General features: G+C 42.4%; 2 protein-coding genes and 1 pseudogene across 5 annotated transcripts in view; 2 read left to right on the plus strand and 1 right to left on the minus strand.

Annotated features, from left to right (window-relative positions):
• The first annotated feature begins 543 nt into the window (after positions 1 to 543).
• Positions 544 to 1,332, plus strand: LOC107524573 (heterogeneous nuclear ribonucleoprotein H2-like). Its single transcript, XM_087826465.1, is given in 3 exon segments — positions 544 to 770; positions 772 to 1,162; positions 1,213 to 1,332. Coding segments are annotated over 3 exon segments (738 nt in total).
• Positions 1,333 to 5,113: 3,781 nt separating this feature from the next.
• Positions 5,114 to 20,162, plus strand: part of PRPSAP2 (phosphoribosyl pyrophosphate synthetase associated protein 2) — a 50,135-nt gene continuing 35,086 nt past the window's right edge. The window contains exons 1-5 of one of the 4 annotated variants that reach the window (XM_087825795.1): positions 5,114 to 5,218; positions 5,522 to 5,599; positions 17,472 to 17,566; positions 17,809 to 17,959; positions 18,857 to 18,909. In XM_087825795.1, the coding sequence (XP_087681921.1) occupies positions 17,841 to 17,959; positions 18,857 to 18,909 (172 nt within the window). In that variant the 5' untranslated portion in view covers positions 5,114 to 5,218; positions 5,522 to 5,599; positions 17,472 to 17,566; positions 17,809 to 17,840. Of the gene's footprint in view, positions 5,219 to 5,418; positions 5,600 to 17,471; positions 17,567 to 17,808; positions 17,960 to 18,856; positions 18,910 to 20,162 lie in introns of those variants that run through there. The other 3 variants (XM_087825796.1, XM_016196471.2, XM_087825797.1) reach the window with 3 other exon arrangements.
• On the minus strand, positions 11,179 to 12,461 carry LOC107524524 (tubulin alpha-1A chain-like; annotated as a pseudogene).

Here is a 20,162-nt window from a genome sequence, read left to right on the forward strand (position 1 = left end):
GGTCTTGCTAGGTGGATGAAGTGCAGTGTTTTTTTTTTCTGGCTGCAAAATTCAAAATGGGGCTCAAGCTATTTGTTTCATCAGCACGAGAGAAGGCAGACTGAGTGGCGAGGCTCTTGTTGAACTTGAATCCGAAGATGAAGTCAAACTGGTCCTGAAAAAAGACAGAGACACTACAGGACACAGATATGTTGCAGTATTCAAGTCAAGCAACATTGGGTTGGATTGGATGTTGAAGCATACGGTCCAAATAGTCCTGACACAGCCAATGATGGCTTGTATGGCTTAGAGGACTCCCTTTTGGACGTAGCAAGGAAGAAACTGTTCATTTCTTCTCAGGGTTGGAAATCGTGCCAAATGGGATAATGTTGCTGGTGGACTTCCAGGGGAGGGATAAGGGGGAGGCCTTTGTGCATTTGCTTCACAGGAAATAGCTGAAAGGACACTAAAAAACACAAGGAAAGAATAGAGCACAAGTATATCGAAAACTTTAAGAGCAGTCGAGCTGAAGTTAGAACTCGCTATGATCCACCACGAAAACTTATGGCCATGCAGCAGCCAGGTGCCTATGGCAGACCTGGGACTGGCAGAGGGTATAACAGCATTGGCAGGGGAGCCGGCTTTGGAAGGATGAGGCGTGGTGCTTGTGGTGGAGGTTACGGAGGCCATGATGATTATAATGGCTATAACGGTGGCTATGGTTTTGGGTCAGATAGATTTGGAAGAGACCTCAACTACTGTTTTTCAGGAATGTCTGACCACAGATGTGGGATGGTGGCAGAGCACAAAGGGACACTGTGTACCCATGTGGGGATTACCCTATAGAGCTACTGAGACTGACATTTATATATTTTTTTCACTGCTCAACCCTGGAGAAATTGAAATTGGCCCTGATGGCAGAGTAACTGGTGAAGCAGATGTCGAGTCTGCAACTCATGAAGATGCTGTGGCAGCTACGTCAAAAGACAAAGCAAATATGCAACACAGATATGTAGAACTCCTCTTGAATTCCACAGCAGGAGCAAGCGATGCTGCTTATGGTAGCCAAATGATGGGAGGCATGGGCTTGTCAAACCAGTCCAGTTATGGTGGCCCAACCAGCCAGCAGCTGAGTGGTGGTTATGGAGGCAGTTACGGCAGCCAGAGCGGCATGAGTGGATATGACCAAGTTTTACAGGAAAATTCCAGTGATTTTCAATAAAACATTGCCTAGGCAGGCAAGGAGCAGTGAACAGCAGCTACTACAGCAGTGGAAGCTTTGCATCTATGGGAGTGAATGGAATGGAAGGGATGCCTAGCATGTCTAGTATGAGTGGCGGGTGGGGAATGTAACTGAACCTTATCACTGACTCTTGGTCAATTAATTTAAAGAAAAAATAAAACTTAACAGTTTTGCAACACCAACTTGTGATTTATGCTTATTTTATGTGGAAATGAGGATTGAATTAAAGATTTAAGGTTCAGTATTTTTGAACACAAATATCTAGGATTGACAACTAAGTTGAATAAACTATAACTATTAAACAATTTTTAGCTTTTCTCAAGTTAATTCTATTGTAAGATGTATTTAAGCAGTAAGTATATTTAGGTTAAAGCAGTTGAATTATGTTAAATATTGCGCTTACACCACATTACATTGAACACGGTTTGGAAGCATGTTGAAAGACATGCCTTTTTTTTTTTTTGGCAAAACTCAATATAGGAGCTGTTTCCACAATTAAAAGTGAAACATATGGCATGTTTGTTAATTCTAGTGTCATTTAATAACTTCTAAGGCATGTAAGTTAAAGCTTATTTTTTAAGTTAGTGGGGAAATTTTGAGACACAATACCAATACTTTAGGATTTTGGTCTTGGTGTTTGTCTGAAATTCCAAGGCCTTGATTTAAGTCTTTCATTGTATTGTGATTTCCTTTTAGGTGTATTGCACTAAGTAAAACTTGTCAAATAAAATCTTCCTTTTAAAAACTGGAAAAAAGACTGGAAAAAGAAAGAGAGAGAGAGAGAGAGAGAGAAAGAAAGAAAGAAAGAAAGAAAGAAAGAAAGAAAGAAAGAAAGAAAGAAAGAAAGAAAGTGATCACTGGCTTCAACTTAAAGTCACCAGCTGCATTAGCCCCTAACTAGAGAGTCAGCCTGTCCTTTGAAGCCAGGCATTGACTTCTCTCTGGTTATGAAAGTCCTAGACGGCATCTTCTTCAAATATAAGGCTTCTTTGTCTACATTGGAATATGTTGTTGAGTGCAACAACTTTCATGAATCAGCTAGATATTCTGGATAACTTGGAGCATCTTCTACATGAGCACTTGCTGCTCATCTTGCCCTTCTATGTTATGGAGATGGCTTCTTTCCTCAAACCTCATGAACTGACCTCTGCTAGCTTCCAACTATCCTTCTGCAGCTTCCTCACCTCTCTCAGATTTCGTAGAATTGAAGAGTAAAAACCTTGCTCTGGATTAGGCTTTGGCTTAACGGAATGTTGTAGCTGGTTTGATCTTCTATTCAGACCACCAAAACTTTCTCCGTATCAGCAATAAGGCTGTTTTGCTTTCATATCATTCATGTGTTCACTAGAGCAGCACTTTTAGTTTCCTTCAAGAATGTTTCCTTTGCATTCACAGCTTGGCTAACTGTTTGGTGCAAGAGGCCTACTGTCAGCCTGTCTTGGCTTTTGACATGCCTTCCTCACTAAGCTAATCATTTCTAGCTTTTAGTTTAAAGGGAGAGATGTGTGACTCTTCTTTCACTTGATCGCATAGAAACCATTATAGGGCTAATAACTGGCCTAATTTCAGTATTGTTGTGTCTCAGGGAATAGGGAGGCCCAAGGAGAGGAAAAGAGATGGGGAATGGTTGGTCAGTGGAGCAGTGAGAATACATACATTTATTGTTTAAGTTTGCTGTCTTATACAGGCATGGTGCCCCAAGACAATTACAATGGTAATATCAAAGGTCACTGATCACAGATCACTATACAAATATAATAATGAAAAAGTTTGAATTTGCAAGAATTACCAAAATGTGGCACAGAGACATAAAATGAGCAAATGGTGTTGGGAAAATGGCACCGATAGACTTGACTATGCAGGGTTGCCACAAACCTTCAATTCATTTTTTAAAAAAGCAACATCTGCGAAGCGCAATGCAGCAAAGCACAGTAAAATGAGGTATACCTGAATAATTCTGTGCTACTGTCCTCTTTCTTTAACCAAGGTGGGTAATTCTGAGGTCACCAATTTTACAGACATTTCTTGAGTACTATTCTTGTGCCACATAGTGTGCTGGGCACTGGGAAACAGTGATCAGCAGAATAGACAGAGGGCCTGCTTGCAGGGGCTTACAGTCTATGGGGATATTTATAAAATAATCATCCAAATAAATACATAATTAGCAATAATTAGCAATCATAATAAGGTTAACGAAGGAAAAGTACACAAAATAGGGTTTTTGGGGGGGAAGAGGAAGAGTTTAGGGAAGGCTTGAATATGATAATTTGGCTGAGATGTTTTTTAAGTAGGAGTTAATGGGGCAGAGGACTGCAGGAGGAAGTGCATCCCTGGAAGCAGGAGCAGCATGTGCAAAGGCCCTGTAGTTCAGGGATGGAGGACCAGGCTGGTGAGAAAGAACAATGAGGAGAGGGAACATGCAGGCCTCTCTTCAAATGACAGAAACACAATCCAGACTGGCTTCAGGGGGGAGGGGAGGACTTTATTGGCTCCCGTAATTGAAAAGCCCAGGGGCTTACTGACTTCAGATTCTGCTTCAACTCAACAGGCCCGTTTATACCCCGGGCTCTCTTTTCGTCGCGCAGCATCTCTCCGGGGTCCTGCGCCAGGAATCCCTGACCGCGGGCCCGCGAGCGCCAGCCTCGGGCGGGCTACGTATCTCACGCTTCATTGGCTCAGCGGCCTGTCCTTAGAGCCAATCAGCGAGCCGAGAGGGCCGACCTCCCCTGGCGGGCGGAGGTTAGAGCGCGTTGCGGGCGGACGCGGGAGGCGAGGGCGGAGCCGAACCCCGGGCGGGCGGGCCGGCGGTGGGTCCGAGCGAACTGAGCAAACGGACGCGGGGAGGGGACTCGGTTTTGTCAAGCCGCTTTTTCAGTGCGCCCCGGCCCTTGCTCTTTGCAGACGTATGTCCCTGTAAAGTTGTCTGGCAAAGGAAATGACTCCATTTCATGATGCATCACCCGACTTTACAATTCACAAATTGAGATGCTCGTATTTCCCCCCTCTAAAATGAGGTCGAAGTACGAGGACTGGCTGCTCTGGCTAGCTGCGCAGCCACGGATGGGTTACTTTATGGCTCACTCTCGTGAAAAATTCAGCACAGAATTGGAAATGCTGTGCGGTGTAGGGGTTGGCTTGCTGTAGAAGTTGGTGCAGGCACCTGGGTTGGAATTCTTGTCTACTTTGTCACTGGGCAAGTTATTTAACGTTGGTGTCTCAATTCCCACAGCTATTAAAAAGGAGATAGTAATACCTACCGCACAGGCTTGTTATGGTTAATAGATGGTAACCGCTTAAGAGGACCTGGCCTGACGCGTTGTGCTACATATGTGTTTGTTATTATTATAAGTATAATACAGGATAAACAGACGTAAGTTATAAAGAATTCAGTCAGTGGATACCAAAACACAATTCCTTTATAATAAAAGAAGGGCAACAAGGCAAACAATAACGACAGCGTTTCCTGTGTGCCGGGAGCTGCGAAAAGCTTTGCAGATGTTATCTCACGTAATCCTCACGACCCTGTGGGATGGGTTCAGGATTTTGCAGATGAGGAAACTGAGGCTCAGTCAGGCGAAGTGACTTTGCCCAAGGTTACAGGCCAGTCAAGACCTGAACCCAGACATCGGTCATCCCAAACGTCATACTCAGTGCACACTCACGCTCCTCGAAACCCAGCTCTCGCTTTCACAGCAGCCGGGGGACTAGCAGCACCCCAGGGCCCAGGCCCTCAGCCCGCCGGCCTCCCGGCCCCGCCTCCCCGCCCCCCCCCCCCCCCGGCCTAGCGGGACTGGGCTGCTCCGCTCTCTGGCCCCGCCCCCAGCCCTCAGCCGGGCCCCTGCCCCGCCCCTGCCCCGCCCCCAGGCCGAGCCTCGGCGTGGGCGCCACGCTCGCGTCTGTGGTCGCCATTTTGCTCATAGAGACGTCGGTTGGAGACGGTCCTTTCTTCCCTCGGCAGCCGAGGCTGCGGCTAGGCCTGGGCTGGGGTCGGGCCAGGTAGGCGGGGCGGGGGCCAGCGGCGTGCGGCGCCGCAGGCTTTGCAGGCGCCGGGGCGGGAGGCTCGGGGGCGCGGCGGCGGAGCGCGGCCTCCAGCCTCCGCCCGCGGGGCCCGGCGCGGCGCGCGGGGGCTCGCCCGGGCCCGGGGAGTGGAGCCGGCGGTGGGCCTGCGGCGGGGCCGCTCGGGAGCCGCGCTCGGACCCAGCGGGCGGCGACCCCGGCGAGCGCTGGTTCCCCTGACGGGCCGGGCCGGTCGCGAGGCTGCTTCGCACCCCGCAGGGCGTGTTTTTATTCCACTCACAGCTCCCCGCGGCGCGGTGTTAAGATGTTCTGCTCTAAAACGTGGCAGTGACGAGAAAGGCTGTTTCAGTGTTTGCGCAGGTGGGTGTTCCGCTTTCGTAAGGAGCCAGGAGATGCAGAATGGGAAGTGGGGGCGTGAGGCGTGATTTATAATGTTTAACGAATTTAAATGCACACAAATGTAATTCACCCACATGGTGGACCCCCCTAAATGATACCTTCTCGCCCTGTCCTGCGCTGGATGCACCGTCATTACACAGGTTTCGTCAGAGGGGATGCAGTTCTGCCGTCATTCTCCTAACATCTCTTTTTCATAGTCCCGGGTATTTCTACAAAATACTGATTGTGTGTTTAGTTTTACTTAATTGCTCTATAATCACTGAGTCCAGCGTTCCTTCTCAAAAAGCCTTGCAGTTACCATTTTGAGCATACAGCCTTTTCTCTGCCCGCGGGATGAGTTCCCAGAAGGGAAATGCCGAATCAGTTAGGCGTTCTCTCAGGCACGTGAGAGAGGTGGTTTTCCCAACAAGGCGTATTCACAGCAGCCGTTTTTCAGAATCTGGGTGTTGTCCGGTTCCACCGACTCTAAGTCAGAATCCGGCGCGGCGCCGTCGTGTGGCTGGGGAGCGGGCCGTGCCGGCTGCTGTTGCAGATGCGGCTGTGAAGCTGGGCGACGCCCGCTGCTCGGAGACCGTTCAGCCCGGTGGTTCCCCTGGAGCTTCACTTCCCCCGTGTTCGACATGGGTCTGCTCCTGGCACCGGCCTTGTTCGGGGCGCTCACAAAATGGTGTTAGCGGTAAGGGAACGCTTCTTCTGGAGGGAAGGGCAAAGTGCCTGGGATCACAGAGGCAGGGAACATTATTCGATTTAGGTATTACAGTTCTAATTTCCTTTAATACTGATAATAAAAAAAAAGGGCAACTTTTATTTGCAGTACATCACTAATAAAAATAATTCTTCATACTTTAGGATGCCTTTTAATTTGTAAACTACTTTTGTTTCCATTTGTTTAATCACTGCAACTCTGAGGTCAGAGTTTATTCAGCAGACATTTGTTATTTAACAAACATTTGTTGAGCGTCTACTAGGTGCCTGGTGCTGTTCTAGGCACTGGATATATAGCAGAGGATAAAATAGTAAAAAATATCTCTGCTGTTCTGGACATTAAATTCTGGTGGGGCAAGCTGTTTTTACCGAGTGTCTATATCTTGTCAGGAAGACAAAGGCTGAGGCCTTTGAGGTCAAGTGACCTTCCCATGGCCTAGTAACTAGTAGCTGTGGAAGGCAAACTCAAGTCTTCATGTTCCTACTCTAGCATCTTTAGGTAGAAGGTATTTACACAGTGGGTGCTTTAGAGCAGGGGTGGGGAACGTCTGGCCAGTGGGCCACATTCGGCCAGTGAAATCATTTGATGGCTCTGCCAGGGCAACTGCAGGTAGGACTCGAAATTCAATAAAACTAGGAGCTTTTATCATAGCTAATTTTTAAGTTGATAATTTTGAATGGCCTGAGAATGATGTTATAAATATCCAAATGGCCCTTGGCAATAAAAAGGTTCCCCACCCCTGCTTTAGAGGGGAAGCAACACGTTTTAATGTGAGCCTTCCTCACCTGAAATATGGGTAAGTGGTTTTGAAATTGTTACTTCCGGCACAGCCCTGTGAGGCTCAGTGGTTGAGCATCGACCTAGGATCTAAGAGACTGCAGTTCAATTCCACGTCAGGCTCAATCCCCAGGCCGAGGACGTGCAGGAGACAGCTGATCGATGAGGAGTTTCTCATCATTGATGTTTCTCTTTCTCTCTTCCTCTCCCTTCCTCTCTCTGAAATCAATAAAGATATATTTAAAAACAAAAAAATTGTTACGTCTGAAGCAAGCGGTTTTTCAGAGTGGTTTCATTCATGAGACTTAACAGATTGTCAGATCTCATTTAAAGAGGAATATGATTGGCTTTTTGAAAGGTGCTGAGATTCTCTGAAAAGGGTGTTTTCATATGCGTCCATAAATCTCACATTCTAAAGTAAATTTAAGAAAATGTAAAAGCAACTGTAGTTTCTTGGGGGGAAAAATGGGAGTGTTCTTTTGTGTGTGTGTGAGAGTTTTTTTTTAATTAAAAAATATATTTTTATTGTTGTTTTAGAGGAAGGGAGAGGGAGTTAGAAACATCAATGAGAGAGGAACATCAGTTGGCTGCCTCCTGCACAGCCCTGATTCTGGGATCAGGCCCACAACCTAGGTATGTGCCCTATCTGGGAATCAACCGGAGACATCTTGGTGCATGGATTGATGCTCAATCACTGAGACACGCTGACTGGATGTCTGTGATCTTTTTTAAAAAATTTATTTTTCAATTACTGTTGACATACAATCTTATATTAGTTTAAGGTGTACACCATAGTGATTAGACATTTATATATCTTCCGAAGTGATCACCCCAGTAAGTCTGGGGCCCACTTGGCACCATACATAGTTATTCCAATATTATTGACTATATTCCCTATGCTGTACTTTATCCCCATAACTATATATTTTTAAAATATATCTTTATTGATTTCATAGAGAGAGATAGAAACATTAATGATGAGAGCATCATCATTGATTGGCTGCCTCTTGCAGGCCCCCAACTGGGGATTGAGTCCACAACCTGGGCATATGTCTTGACCAGAAATTGAACCGTGATCTCCTGGATCCTAGGTCGATGCTTAACTGCTGAGCCACACCCGTCTGGGCTCCCCATAACTATTTTAATAACTGGCAATTTGTACTTTTTAACCCCTTTTACCTTTTTCACCTCTACCCCAAACCTCTTCCCATTTGGCTACAATCAGTTTTTTCTCTGTATCTGTGAGTTTGTTTTTTTTTTTTTTTTTTAGATTCCATGTATAAGTGAAATCATGGTGTTTTTCTTTCCCTCTGACTTTTTTAATTTTTGGAGGAACCTCCATTACTGTTTTCTCTAGTCTCTGGACCAATTTACAATCCTACCAGCAGTGCATGAAGATTCCCTTTTTTCTACATCCTTGCCAACACTTGTTTATTGATGATAACTATTCTGACAAATGTGAGGTGATAGCTCATTGTGGTTTTAATTTGCACTTTGATGACTAGTGATGTTGAGCATCTTTTCACATTGGCCACCTGTATGTTCTCTTTGGAGAAATACCTACTCAGGTCCTCTGCCCATTTTTAAAATTTGATTGTTTGGTGTATGGTATTTTTTTGTTTGTTTTTTTTGTTTTGTTTTTGGTGTTAAGTTGTATAAGTTCTTTATGTATTTTGGATATTAACCACTATTTGATATGTCATTGGTGAATATCTCCTATTCAAGTAGGTTGTCTTTTTGTGGTGTTGATGGTTTTTAGTTGTTCAAAAACTTAGTTTGATAGTTCCATTTGTTTATTTTTTCTTTTCTTTCCCTTGTCTGGGAGACATGTCCAAAAACATATTGCTGAGGGTGACGTCAGAGAGTTTACTATGTTTGTTCCTAGGAATTTTATGGTTTTAGGTCTTACATTTAAGTCTTTAATCCATTTTGAATTTATTTTTTATATGGTGTAAGAAAGTGGTCTAGTTTCTTTATTATTTTTTTTTTTGTGTGTATGTGTCTGTTCAGTTTTCCCAAAACCATTTATTGAAGAGACTGTCTTTTTCTCCATTGTATGTTCTTGCCTCCTTTGTCATATATTAGTTGACCCATACAGGTGTGGGTTTATTTCTGGGCTCCTTATTTGGTTCCATTGATCTATATGTCTGTGTTTATGCTAGTTCCATGCTGTTTTGATTACTGTTAGCCTTGTATAGTTTGATATTAGGTAGTGTGATACCTCCAACTTTGTTCTTTTTCAGTATTGCTGTGGCTATTTTTGTGGTCTTTTGTGGTTTCATATAAATTTTAGGATTATTTGTTCTAGTTCTGTGACATGTGCCATTGGTATTTTGAAAGGGATTGCATTGAATTTCTATACTGCTTTGGGTAGTATGGACATTTTAATGATGATAATTCTTCCTATCCATGAGCATGGTATATGCTTCCACTTATTTGTATCTACTTAAATTTCTTCAGTGTCTTATCGTTTTCCAAGTACAAATATTTTACTTGCCTTGGTTAAGTTGTTTCCTAGGTATTTTATTCTTTTTGATGCAATTGTAAATGGGATTGTTTTTCTTAATTTCTTTTTCTGAAAATTTGTTATTGGTGTATAAAAATGCAACCAATTTCTGAGTATTAATTTTGTATTCTGAATTTATTTATTAGTTCTAATAGTTTTTTGGTGGAATCTTTAGAGTTCTCTCTATTTATTGTCATGTCATGTGCAAACAATTGACAGTTTTACTTCTTTCCAATTTAGATGCCTTTTCTTTTTGTCGGATTACTGTGGCTAGGACTTTTGATACTATATTGAATAAAAGTGGTGAAAGTGGATGGACATCCTTGTCTTGTTCCTGATCTTAAAGCTTTTAGCTTTTCAATGTTGAGTATGATGTTAGCTGTGGGTTTGCCATATCACCTTTATTATGTTGAGACATGTTCCCTCTGTCGCCACTCTACTGAGAGTTTTGATCACAAACAAATGTTGGATTTTGTCAAATGCCTTTTCTGCACCTGCTGATATGATCATATGATTTTTATCCATCATTTTGTTTATGTGGTGTATCATGTTAATCGATTTGTGGATATTGAACCAATCTTGCATCCTGGGAACAAATCCCATTTGATCTCTGTGTATAATCTTTTAATATATTGCTGGATTCGGTTTGCAGATATTTTGTTGAGGATTTTTGCATCTATGTTCATCAGATATATTGGCCTGTAATTTTCTTCTTTTGTAGTGTCTTTGTCTGATTTTGGTGTCAGGTTAATGCTTCTCAAGTAAAATAAGTTTGGGAGCCTTCCCTCCTCTTGAATTTTTTGGAATAGTTTGAGAAGGATAGGTATTAGTTCTTCTTTGAATGTTTTGTTATATTTATTTATTTTTTCCACTTAAGACAAGGAATACTTGCCCAGCTGGCATAGCTCAGCAGTTGAGTATTGACCTATGATCCAGGAGATTGCTGTTCGATTCCCAGTCAGGGCATGTGCCTGCGTTGCCAGCTTGATCCCCAGTAGGGGGTGTGCAGGAGGCAGCTGATCAGTGACTCTCTCATCATTGATGTTTCTGTCTCCTTTCCCTCTCACTTTCTCTGAAATCAATAAAAAGACATTAAAAAAAAAAAAAAGACGGACTACTTTATTCAACCCATTAGAGAAATGGACAGGTTGGGTCTGTAACAAAGTGTCATGTTTTAAAGCATAGGCTGATAATTGTGTACACACAGTTGCTACACAAAAATTAACTGATCAGACCACAAACAACTTTTCAATGTTTAAAACAGAATAAGCTTCCCTGTAAAAGCAGCACCTTTGTGAGATTTTTTTTTTTAATCCTCATCTGAGGATATATTTTCCTTTGCTTTTCAGAGAGAGTGGAAGGGAGGGAGAGAGAGAGAGGAACATCGATGTGAGAGGGACATTGATTGGTTGCCTCCTGCTTGGGACCAGGGATTGAGCCTGCAACTGAGGTACGTGTCCTTGGCTGGAATTGAATTCAGACCCATCAGTCTGTGGGCTGATGCTCTAACCACTGAGCCAAACCGGCTAGGGCCTTTGTGACATTTTACCTTTAGTATTCTTTTTCTTCCTCACCCTCTCCTTCAACAGAGTCCACACCAACCTCATTAGGATCCTTCTCAAGGGCAGCCATGTCCTTACGGGTTCAGAAAACTTCCCTTGTGTACTGGTGATCAAAGGCAGGCTTGGCATACATCAGGTCAAACTTGTGGTCCAGGTGAGCCCAGGCCTCAGCAGTAGCTGTAGTGTTGCTCAGCATGCACACAGCTTGCTGTACTTTGGTCAGATCTCCCCAGGTACCACAGTGGGAGGCTGGCTGGTAATTAATGCCAACTTTGAAGAGTGGGCACAGTCCACAAACTGGATAGTACCCTTGGTCTTGATGGTGGCATGGTAGCATTGATATGTTTTGGAACCACATTGCCATGGTACAACAGGCAGCAAGTTATGTATTTTACCATCTGGTTGGCTGGCTCAAAGCATGCATTGGTGATCTCTGCTACAGAAAGTTGTTCATGGTAGGCTTTCTAAACAGAGATGATGGGCCTATGTGGCCAGAGGAAATGAATGCCACAGGGAACCAATTTGGTCTGCATTTCAGTCAGATCAACATTCAAGGCTCCATCCAATCTGAGGGTAGCAGTGATGGGGGACACAATTTGACCTATCAACCTATTCTGATTAGTATTGGTTGGATGTTCAATATCAAGGTTTCTACTTTAGATGCTATAGACAGCTTTGATGTCAACCATGAAGGCACAATCACAGTGCTCCATGGTGGTATGGTTGGTGAGGATGGAGTTGTTGGGCTCAACTACAGCTGTTGAAAAACCTGGGGGGCTGGGTAAATGGAGAACTCTGGCTTAAGCTTCTTGCCATAATTGATAGACATTCCATGAGCCAGTTATCACACCAAAACTGTGGAAAACCGAGAAGCTCTGAAGACCTATGCACTGGTTAGCTAGTTTCCAAATTCAGTCCAAGACGAGGTCAGTGACTTCCTTGCCATTGATGTAGTACCCGCAGGTATAGTTATCAGCATCTTTCTTGCCTGTGATCAGCTGCTCAAGGTGGAAGAATTGGCAGTAGGTGCCAGTGTGAACTTCATCAATGACTGTGGGCTCTAGGTCTACAAATACTGCCTTGGGCACATGCTTGCCAGCACCTGTCTCACTGAAGGTGTTGAAGGAGTCATCTTCCCCCCACCCCCTCCACCCCATGGTCTTGTCATTTGGCATCTGGCTGGGTGCCATGTTCCATACAGTAGAGCTCCCAGCAGACATTGTTGATCTGGACACCAGCCTGGCCAACATGGATGGAGATGCACTCATGCATGGTAGCTGCTTTGCGGCTGCTGAGTGGATAGCAGAGAGGAAGAGGAGAGGTGGTTTCTTCTTACAGAGTGACTCTTAGGTAGTCAATGTAAGATCCTGAGGGGAGTTTTTTGATTACCAGTCTATTTTGTTAGTCTGTTCAGTTGCCTTCCTATTGGTCTATTCAGATTTTCTGTTTCTTACTGAATAGTCTTGGAAGATTGAGTGTTTCTAGGAATCGATCCATTTCTTCACTGTTGTCCAATTTGTTGGCATATAATTGTAGTATTTTCTTATAATCCTTTGTATTTCTGTGGCATTTGTTGTCACTTCTCTTTTATTTCTGATTTTATTTATTTGGGCTATCTCTTTTTTTGTTGATGAGTCTGGCTAAAGGGCTATCAATTTTGTTTATCTTTTCAAAGAACCAGTTCTTGGTTTATTGATCTTTTGTATTGTGTTTTTTAATTAATTTTTTACACCTTACCCTTGGCTATATATATATTTTTATTGATTTTAGAGAGAGAGGAAGGGAGAAAGATACAGAAAAACATCAATTGGTTGCCTCCTATACGTGCCCTGACCAGGGATTGAACCTACAACCTAGGTATGTGCCCTGACTAGGAATCGACCCTGCAACCTTTCTAGCATTTGGGACAACACTCCAACCAACTGAGCCACCTGGCCAAGGCTGTATTGTGTTTTTAGACTCTTAATTCATTTATTTCTGCTCTGATCTTTATTATCTCCTCCTTCCTACTCACTTTGGACTTTGTTCTTTTTATAGTTCCTTTAGGTATAAGATTAGATTGTTTATTTGAGATGATTCTTATTTCTTGAGGTTGGCCTGTATTGCTATGAATTTTCCTCTTAGAGCTGCTTCGGCTGTGTCTTACAGATTTTTTTTTTCTTTCCATTTCTTTCAAGTTATCTTGATTTCTTCATTGATCTTGTTAATTCATTCATTGTTGGTAGCATGTTATTTAGCCTCCATGTGTTTGTGTTTTTTAGTTTTCTTGTAATTGATTTCTAGTTTCATATAATTGAGATCGGAAAAGATGCTTGATATCACATTGTTTGCGGGTAGTTTTTATCGCACGATATGACTTAAATCTTAAATTTGTTGAGACTTATTTTGTGGCCTAACATGTTGTCTATCCTGGAAAATGTTCCCTGGGCACTTGAAAAGATAGTATATTCTGCTGCTTGGGAGTAAAATATCCTAAAAATATTACTTAAGCCCATGTGGTCTAATGTGTCATTTGAGGCCACTGTTTCCTTGTTTACTTATTTCGGATTATCTATCTGCTGATGTCAATGGAGTGTTAAAGTCTCTTAGTATTATTGTCTGTCAGTCTCTCCCTTTATGTCTGTCAACATTTGACTTACATATTTAGGTGCTCCTGTGTTGGGTGTGTAAATGTTTACAAGGGTTATACCCTCTTGTTGGATTGATACCTTTATCATTATGAAATGCCTTCTTTGTCTCTTTCACAGCCTTTTTTAAAAGTCTATTTTGCCTGATATAAGCATTGCTACCCAGCTTTTTTCTCATTTCCATTTGCATGAAATATCTTTTTTCTTTTCCATTACTTTCAGTCTGTGTGTGTCTTGATCTGTAGTGGGCCTCTTCTAGGCAGCATATAATGGGTCTTATTTTTTTAATCCATTCAGCCACCCTTTGTATTTTGATGGGAGCATTTAGTCCATTTATGTTTAAAGTTATTGATAGGTATGTAGTTATTGCCATTTTATTTGTTTTCTGATAATTTTTGTAGTTCTCTGTTTCTTATTTTCTCGCTCGCTTGTATGTTGATTACTATAGTGTTATGTTGACTTCTTTTCTCTTTATTTTTTTAAAATTGTTGACTATTTCAGATGTTCCCCATCACCTCTCCCTCTTTGCCACCCTCCACCCTGTGTCCCCCTCAGGTTTTTACTCTTTATTTCTTGTATATCTTTTAAAGATGCTTAGTTTGTTGTTATCTTGTGCTTTATATATACCAAGCTATGTTTAGAGCAGTCTATTTTAAGTTGATAGTTGCTTAAGTCAAACACATTCTAAAATCATACAATTTTTACTCACCCCTCTTATATTTGTTTTTGTAATTTTTTACCTCTTTTGAGTATGTATTTGTGTGTATCCCTTAATTTATTATTGTAACTACACATGATTTTCCTATTTTTTGTCTTTGAACCTTCGTACTAGCTTTATAGTTGGTTGATCTACTGCTTTTACTGTTGCCTTTGTCAGTGAGAATTTTTAAATATATTTTCTTATTCATAGTTTTGATTTCTTCTTTAGAACGTTCCTTTAACATTTCTTGTTAATACAGATTTAATGGTGGTGAAGTCCTTTAGCTTTTTCTTGTCTGCAAGACTCTTTATGTCTCTCTTGATTCTAAATGATAGCCTTGCTGGATAGAGTAATCTTGGTTGTAGGTCTTTGCTTCTCATCACTTTGAATATTTTGTGTCAATTCATTCTGGCCTGAAAAGTCTCCTTTGAGAAGTCAACTGATAGTCTTATGGGAACTCCCTTCTATGTAACTAACAGCTTTTCCCGTGCTGCTTTTAACATTCTCTCTTTGTCCTTAATCTTTGGCATTTTAATTATGCTGTGTCTTGGTGTGGCCCTCTTGGGTTTATCTTGTTTGTGAGACTCTGCCTTTCCTGGACTTGTATGTCTATTTTCTTTGCCAGGTTAGGAAAGTTTTCAGTCATTATTTCTTCAAATAGGTTTTCAATCCCTTGCATTCTCTCTTCTTTTTGGACTCCCATGATATGAATATTGGTATTCTTGAAATTGTCCCAGAGGTCCCTTAAACTATACTCATTTATTTGGATTTTTTTCTTTTTGCAGTTTTTTAAAAAAAATATGTTCTTTTAATTGACTTCAGAGAGAGGAAGGGAGAGGGGGAGAGAGAGAGAGAAACATCAGTGATGAGAGAGTCATTGATTGGCTGCCTCCTGCACGCCCCCGACTGGGGATGGAGCCCGCAACCTGGGCAGGTGCCCTGACCGGGAATCGAACCGCGATCTCCTGGATCCTAGGTCGATGCTCAACCGCTGAGCCACGACGCCTGGCCGGGCTCATTAAGCATCCTTATAACCAGTGTTTTGAACTCTATATCTGGGAGACCGCTTGTCTCCATTTTGTTTAGTTCTTTTTCTAGAGTTTTGTCCCGTTCTTTCCTTGTTTGTTTCCTCATTTTTGCTGAATCCCTGTGTTTGTTTTCATGTATTAGGTAGATCTGCTATGTTCCCCAGTCTTGACAGAGTGACCTTATATAGAAGGTGCCCTGGTCATCTGAGCCAGATGCTCTAGAGGTGTCCCCTGTGTGGGTTGTATGTGCCCTTCTTTTGTGGTTGAGCTTTGATTGCTGCTGTACGTCAGTGGGTGGAGTTGACCCTCAGGCTGACTGGCTGAGAGGGCTGACCATGACTACAGTGTATGAGTTTTGCAGAGTCTGACTGCACAAAGCAGGAGGTGCTTTAGTGGAACTCTGGTGTAAGCTGAATCCACCCTGTGGGTGTGTAATTTGTGTATCTGGTTGGGTAGTGTGGTCTGAAGCCTGCCACCAAGTGTGTGGATTATGGAGCATTTTGGGAAGGGCTCTGGTGCAGACCAAGTTGAGCTGCCTCTTGTGCTGGGCTTGGTGCCTCTTGGTAGGAGCTACAAAGTGGTCTGTGGTTGGTTGCTGCTTGTGCTGGGCTTGGAGGCACTTGGAAGAGGCTCTGCTGCAAACGGAGGATGGCTGCCACTTGTGCTGGGTTTGGGGCCCTTTAGTGGGCACCACGATGTGAGCTGTGGCCACTGCCACTTGTGCCAGTCTTGTAGTCGCTTAATTGAAGCTACATTCCAGGCCAATACTGACCCCTCCACTTATGCTTTCCTTGGGGCCACCTGATGGCAGTTATAATGCAAATTGAGACCTGTAGGCTTTAGGTGAATCCATTGTAATGCCCCATATTTCCCATTGTGGAATGTCCCTAAAGAGGTGCATTCTGTGTGGAAATGCACTCTCTTAAGTCTTCTGGTGGGACCATAATTTGCACTATCCCTGTGATCCAGTGTGATCCAGTGGTTCCCTTCTTGTAGTTATTGCAGAGTCATACACATGGGTACAGGGAGGCCTGTTCAGGATGGTAACCTCCACAATTTGGCATATCTGCACTATAGAATACTGGCAGCAGTTAAAAAGGACATGAGGGGTCTCTTTTTTCTAACCTGGATTGTAAAAATTTATTGTTTAATGAAAAGACAAATTATAGGTAGATTTGTACGATACCTTTTTATGTTAGAAATATATTTTATATATATATATATCTTATGGGGGTCCGTGTGTGAATGTATAAAAAAGGCCTGATGGTGTTCATACCAAACTAATAAGAACTGGGGACGTGGGTGGGAAGGAACCTGGGATTGGGGCTGGTGACTATGGCCTTCACTGTCATATTCCGTTTGTTTTTTTAACAAGGAGAATGTGTTTGTATATTACTTGTGTAGTTAAAGTTTAAGAATAACAGGATCTGTGTGGCTTCAGCCCTTTCATAATCTCCACCAGCCTTCCCAGTGCCATCCCAAGTAAACAAACAGCTGCAGAACTGCTGTGGGCATGCTGGGAAGGTGCCCCCACCCCCCGTGGCCTACTAGCGTGTTGCTGTTGCATGCACTCAGCCCAGAGAGTCCAAGGTAGAAGGGCACACGGATGGCCAGTGGGTTAGAACCTCAGCTCCCATGACTTTCTGTTTGGGCATGTTCCCTGTCATTTGCATGGTCACATTACTTCCCTGCAAAGTTGTTCTATGGTCAACCTTGTGCTCTGCCTGAGGAAAATGCAAATAACAGGATCAGTTTTAGATATGATTTAGGGCATCTGAGAGGCAGCTGCAAGGTCAGGGGGAGGTTTTATGGTAAACAGATATTATAGGAAAAGCTGGGCATAGGTGGGTCACTTATTTATTGTTTAAGGATCAATCAGTCCATGTCCTTGCTAATGGCTCTGCCATTTTTCTGTGTGTTAATCCAGGAGGAATTTTGTTGTCAGAGAATAAAAGGAGGTTTCCATAATTGACTTTAAGCAGCAAACAGTAAAACACTGAGCTCTTCAGCTCCGCCTTTCTTGTAAGTTTATCATTTATTCCCAGTGGTCATGAAAACTAATTAAATCATGTGATAACGTATTTCCATAAATTTGGAGCCCTAAAATCTAAATGGACTTTTTATATGTCCATATATATTTAATATAAAAGACTCTATTATAATGAAAACTAATTTCCTTCAGCTGAAGTCATTTTGCTATTAAAATCCATTCAGGTGTAATTAATATCATATGACAGTTCTTGCTATATTTTATATCCTTCTAGGCTCTGAGAATTGGAAAACCAAGAAGGTTTTGATGTTTTGTGTGGCGCCAGCTGAATTAGAAACCAAGATGAACATAACCAAAGGAGGTCTGGTGTTGTTTTCAGCAAATTCTAATTCATCATGTATGGAGCTTTCAAAGAAAATTGCTGAGTGAGTTATAATCATACCATTAACGTTTGTATTATGTGATGTTTTAATTTAATAATCGGATTAGCACTGATTGTTAAACTGGAAAGCAGATAATCTGCGTGTCATGTGTATATAATTAAGGGCTAACTTTTTTGTAAACTATCATAGCACCCTATACTTTCAGCACACATTAATCGAGTGCCTTGTGAGCGCCAGGGATAGTTAGATGCTTCATAGTATAGAATATTTGAGTATAAAGGACAAAGAAGTGGATGCTATACAGAAATAGTTTATAGGTTATAGTTCAGCATAGTTTTAGTTATTTTAGGCCTTGATTTAGGTATTGGGGAATAACAGTGAACAGTCAAAATCCTTCCTTTTTACATTTTGTAGGGGTCCAGACAAGAAGCACATCAGCAAAATAAACATGATAATTTCAGGTGGTGGTAAATGCTTTAAAAAAATGGTGAAAGGAATGATGGGCCAGGTTCTGTTTTAGCTTGGGTGCTCAGGTGTGTTTTAAACGGGATGATATGTGAATTGAGAAACCTGAATGAGTCACTCAGTGAAAGTCTGGGGGGCAGAGCCCTCCAGGCAGAGGGAGCAGTAGGTTCAAAGTCCTTGTGGTGTGCAGCAGGAGTTGTTGGTGTATCTCAGGAATATGGGGGGAGTGTAGAGAGCGCAAGGAAATGGTCAGTGAGGCAGGCAGAGCAGGACTACATAGACCTCAGGTAGGCATGGGGTGGAGGGTGAGGGGTTCGGTAATGGAGTAATGGTACAATTTAATACTCACTTTAAATTTTACAATAAGAATACCTCTCTCTTATTTTTATTAATTTACAAATCATACTTAGATAGTAAAGATGTTGAGTCTATTCTATTACCTTTTCAGCTTTTCCCCCCCTTTCTCTTCTCTAGGCGGCTGGGGGTGGAAATGGGCAAAGTGCAGGTTTACCAGGAACCTAACCGAGGTGAGCTATCTTTGACATGCGTAACATTGATCTTTTTACAGAATATGACGTACTGGCTCAGCCCCTCATCCTCCACTATGGAAACAGTTAGGCTTAGTTTCCAGTTCCATTAGGAGGAAGTCAGGCAGGCACAGTGGGCGAAAGTGGTGTGTTAGCTCCCACAATAACAACTAAATGCAAACCCTGGAGCAAGTCACATCTGGGGGCTTAAATGCCAGTTCTTAGACCTCATTTAACAAAAACTGCATAGATATATGAACCAGCTGGTCAAATGAATGGAAACATTATGTCAGTTGTAGTTGAATTTATGTCACCTTAGGCAGGATGAGTAAATCCTGTGTGACCACAATACTAATTGGTTGTTACTCTTTACCTCCATGTGAGCTGCCATGGGTTAGACTTCATGAAATCTTGTTAAGAAATGCTTTTGCTGCCCTGGCCAGTATTGCTCAGTGGTTAGAGTGTCGGCCTGTGCACCAAAGGGTCGAGGGTTCAATTCCCAGTCAAGGGCACGTACCTGGGTTGAAGGTTTGATCCACAGCCCCATGGGACACATACAGGAGGCAACCAATCGATGTTTCTCTCTCACATCAATGTCTCTCTTTCCTTCCCTCCCTCTCTCCTTTCCATTCTCTCTAAAAATCAATGGAAAAAATATCCTCAGGTGAGGATTAATAAAAAAAAAGAAAAATGCTTTTTGTTAATTGATTTATATCATTGCATAAACAGCTTAAATTGTAAAAAGCATGTATTATTTAACCTTGTAATTTATGTATTTTAGTGGGGGGACAGGCAGTTTGCATGCACTTGATAGTCAGACAGCTTATCCTTGGCAAGTTATATAACCTTTCTAAACTGCAAATAATTAGGGGTATTTGAGGATTAATTTGTGTGCCTAACACAGTTCTTGGTACATAGCAGGTACTTAATAAACATTAGTTATCTCTTTTCCACTGTAGGATTTTGTCAAGTACTTACATATTATGGAACTTAAAAGACTTGATGAAAGGGCACAAATTTCCTCTTCCCCTATATATTTCTTTATTATTGCCTTCTCTTTCCTATCTCCCAAGTGAAAAAAGCTAACTGAAGAAAATATGCAGGTAGAGTTTGGAGAAGATAATGCTGCTAAAGGGAATTGGGTCATGTCCTTTGTCTAGTCTGGAATGAGGGCCGAGAGGAGAGCTAGTGGTGGAAGACTCAGGAGGAGGTTGTTCTACCCTCCAGGTTCATGAATGAGGGGAGAGGAAATA

This window comes from Miniopterus natalensis, chromosome 17 (assembly GCF_054644295.1).
Source record: "Miniopterus natalensis isolate mMinNat1 chromosome 17, mMinNat1.hap1, whole genome shotgun sequence".
In the NCBI taxonomy this organism is placed as follows: Eukaryota; Metazoa; Chordata; class Mammalia; order Chiroptera; family Miniopteridae; genus Miniopterus; species Miniopterus natalensis.